This window comes from Primulina huaijiensis, unplaced genomic scaffold (assembly GCF_012295235.1).
Source record: "Primulina huaijiensis isolate GDHJ02 unplaced genomic scaffold, ASM1229523v2 scaffold207194, whole genome shotgun sequence".
NCBI lineage: Eukaryota > Viridiplantae > Streptophyta > Magnoliopsida > Lamiales > Gesneriaceae > Primulina > Primulina huaijiensis.
Genome location: NW_027354767.1, coordinates 1 through 2496, shown reverse-complemented (window position 1 = coordinate 2496; position 2496 = coordinate 1). Strand labels below are relative to the sequence as shown.

Sequence of the window (2496 nt, the reverse complement as noted above, 5' to 3'; positions counted from 1 at the left end):
ACCAGCCGTGTTGTGACGCTGTGGTATCGGCCACCAGAGCTTCTACTTGGAGCTACACATTATGGTACTGCTGTAGATTTATGGAGTACTGGATGCATACTTGCTGAATTATATGCTGGCAAGCCTATCATGCCAGGAAGAACAGAGGTACATTATTGTCCCAGTTTTTCTCTTTCAACAGTCACGAGGCGATGAAGTTCTTTTGAAGGACTACAGATGTATAATATATTTTTAGGGTAATTTGAAATGCAAGGATGGAAGTCACAAATTTGGTTTTTCAGGTTGAGCAGTTGCATAAAATTTTTAAACTCTGCGGGTCACCCTTAGAGGAGTATTGGAGCAAATCAAAGTTGCCCCATGCAACAATTTTCAAGCCCCAACAACCTTACAATCGTCATGTTACTGAAACATTCAAAGATTTCCCAGCACCGGCATTAGCACTCATAGAGATCTTGCTGTCCATAGATCCTGCAGATCGTGGATCTGCTGCCTCTGCTTTGAAGAATGAGGTAACTTTTTCTATATATTAAATTTTATGGTCTCATATTGGAATAATCAACGTAAACTGATTGTTTAAGAATCCTTACATGTTTGTAACTCTTCTCGTAGTTCTTTACGGCAAGACCATATCCTTGTGATCCTTCAAGTTTACCGAAGTACCCTCCTAGCAAAGAGTTTGATGCTAAAGTTCGAGATGAAGAAACAAGAAGGTAGTTGTTCAATCTTGAAAGTTACTGTCCATTTTTCAGACACAGAAATCCAAATAGGTTATTGAATGTCTCATAAATGTGTGGAACATGTAGACAAATAGCGGCTGGGAACAAAGGTCAAAGATATGACCTAGAAAAGAGAGGACCAAGAGAATCTCGTGCAGTACCTGCCCCTGATGCTAATGCTGAGTTAGTCTCATCAATGCAGGTAACTAACTATACGACCTGTCAAACTTAGTTCCTATTTTTTACGCTGGTTGCAGAACTCAATGATGGGTGAAATATTCTTGCATTTAATTAATTTCTAGTAAGGAAAAGATGTCTTGAACTTGAGCAAATATAATAGATGTAAATTCACTCTTTATTCTATCGGAGAAGAAAGCGTTTTTACAATGTCTCTGCATCAAAATTTGTTCTTCTGAAGGCAATTATGATTATCACTTTTGTCTCGAACTAAATGCAGAAAACAACAATATTTAGATGTATACTAGTTTTTTTTTAAAGGAGATGGAAAATATATTTCAATGAAGGGTAGTAGTAAAATGTCGCTGTTCATGATTCCTGCTGCATTTCTTTCCCCTTTTCAAGTTTTATTGTTTTATTCGGTCTATTACTCTTGCTCCTTTCATGTGTTTGACTATCAGACAGCATGTTCTTGAATCAGATCCTTGTGAAACTGCGTAAACTCTGTGTAGACTTTAATATCAAATACCTCCAAAACTAATGTGTTTTTTGGATGCAGAAAAGGCAAGGTCAGTCGAACCCCAAGAGCAGGAGTGAGATGTTCAGCTCTCATTTTGAAGAAGCTGCATCTGGTTTTCCTATCGAACCACCAAGACCATCCCAATCTGTGGATGAAGCAAACAACGAGCCTCACGGAAATATCCACAAGAGAGCTTCCCATTCCGGGCCGTTGGTTAATCGAGCTGCCTGGGCGAAGGCTGGAAAGAACTTGGAAGATGCTCCAAAAAACCTGGGCGTGGCTGAGTTAACAGCCATGTCTGGTTTAGTTGCTGCGAGGAGGAGCATGTTGTCTGAAGAGCGTAGGGATAAATCTTTGCCTCAGCATGAAGTTCCAAAACTTATTTCCAGGTTTCCTGGATCATACAAAGAGGTTTCAAGTTCTGCAATGATTCAAGTCCAGAAGAATAATCCGAGTGCCAACTCTCAGCAGCAAGAAGACGAAAGAACTAACAACAATCCTGCACTTGTAAGTACTCATGTTATGTTTACGTTATGTGGCATCGCTATTAGCGCTTGCTGTCGTAGTCATCATATTTCTTTCTTGCTGATCTCTCTCCAGCTTGGTTATGGGTCGAAGGGAAACAAAATTCACTACTCGGGACCACTTCTGGTTCCGTCAGGCAAAGTGGATCAGATGTTGAAGGATAACGACCGGCAAATTCAAGAAGCTGTACGACGAGCTCGATTGGACAAGGCGAGGATGAGAAAACTGCAGGCTGACAGAAACCAGCTATCAACAAATTCATTATTTGTTTCTGGTCGTTGAACAAGCAAATTCAGTTGGAAACCATGAAAGAAGGAAGATGTCACCAAAAATGAAGGGTGAAGCTTAATAATTAGTTTATTATTTTTTGTTCTTTTGGAAAATGTGAGGGAGGAAATTGTTGTATAAATAGAGGTGTAACTGTACTGTGCTGCAGAAGGTAGGTTGTGGCCAGTTCCCCTCTGGTTTTAGAGTTCAATGGGAAATCCCTCCATTTTCTTGATTCTATTTGGCAGTGGTTTTTTTTTTTTTTTTTTTTTTTTTTTTTTTTTTTTTTTT

At 39.4% G+C, this 2496-nt stretch overlaps 1 protein-coding gene across 1 annotated transcript; it reads left to right on the top strand.

The window, feature by feature from the left end:
- Window positions 1-6: 6 nt before the first annotated feature.
- Window positions 7-2445, top strand: LOC140966576 (probable serine/threonine-protein kinase At1g09600; the record flags this gene model as incomplete). The annotated part of the gene is made up of 6 exons (XM_073426831.1): window positions 7-147; window positions 282-509; window positions 610-710; window positions 804-918; window positions 1453-1920; window positions 2014-2445. Coding segments are annotated over 6 exons (1260 nt in total), but the record flags the coding sequence as incomplete, so codon positions are not given.
- Window positions 2446-2496: the final 51 nt, after the last annotated feature.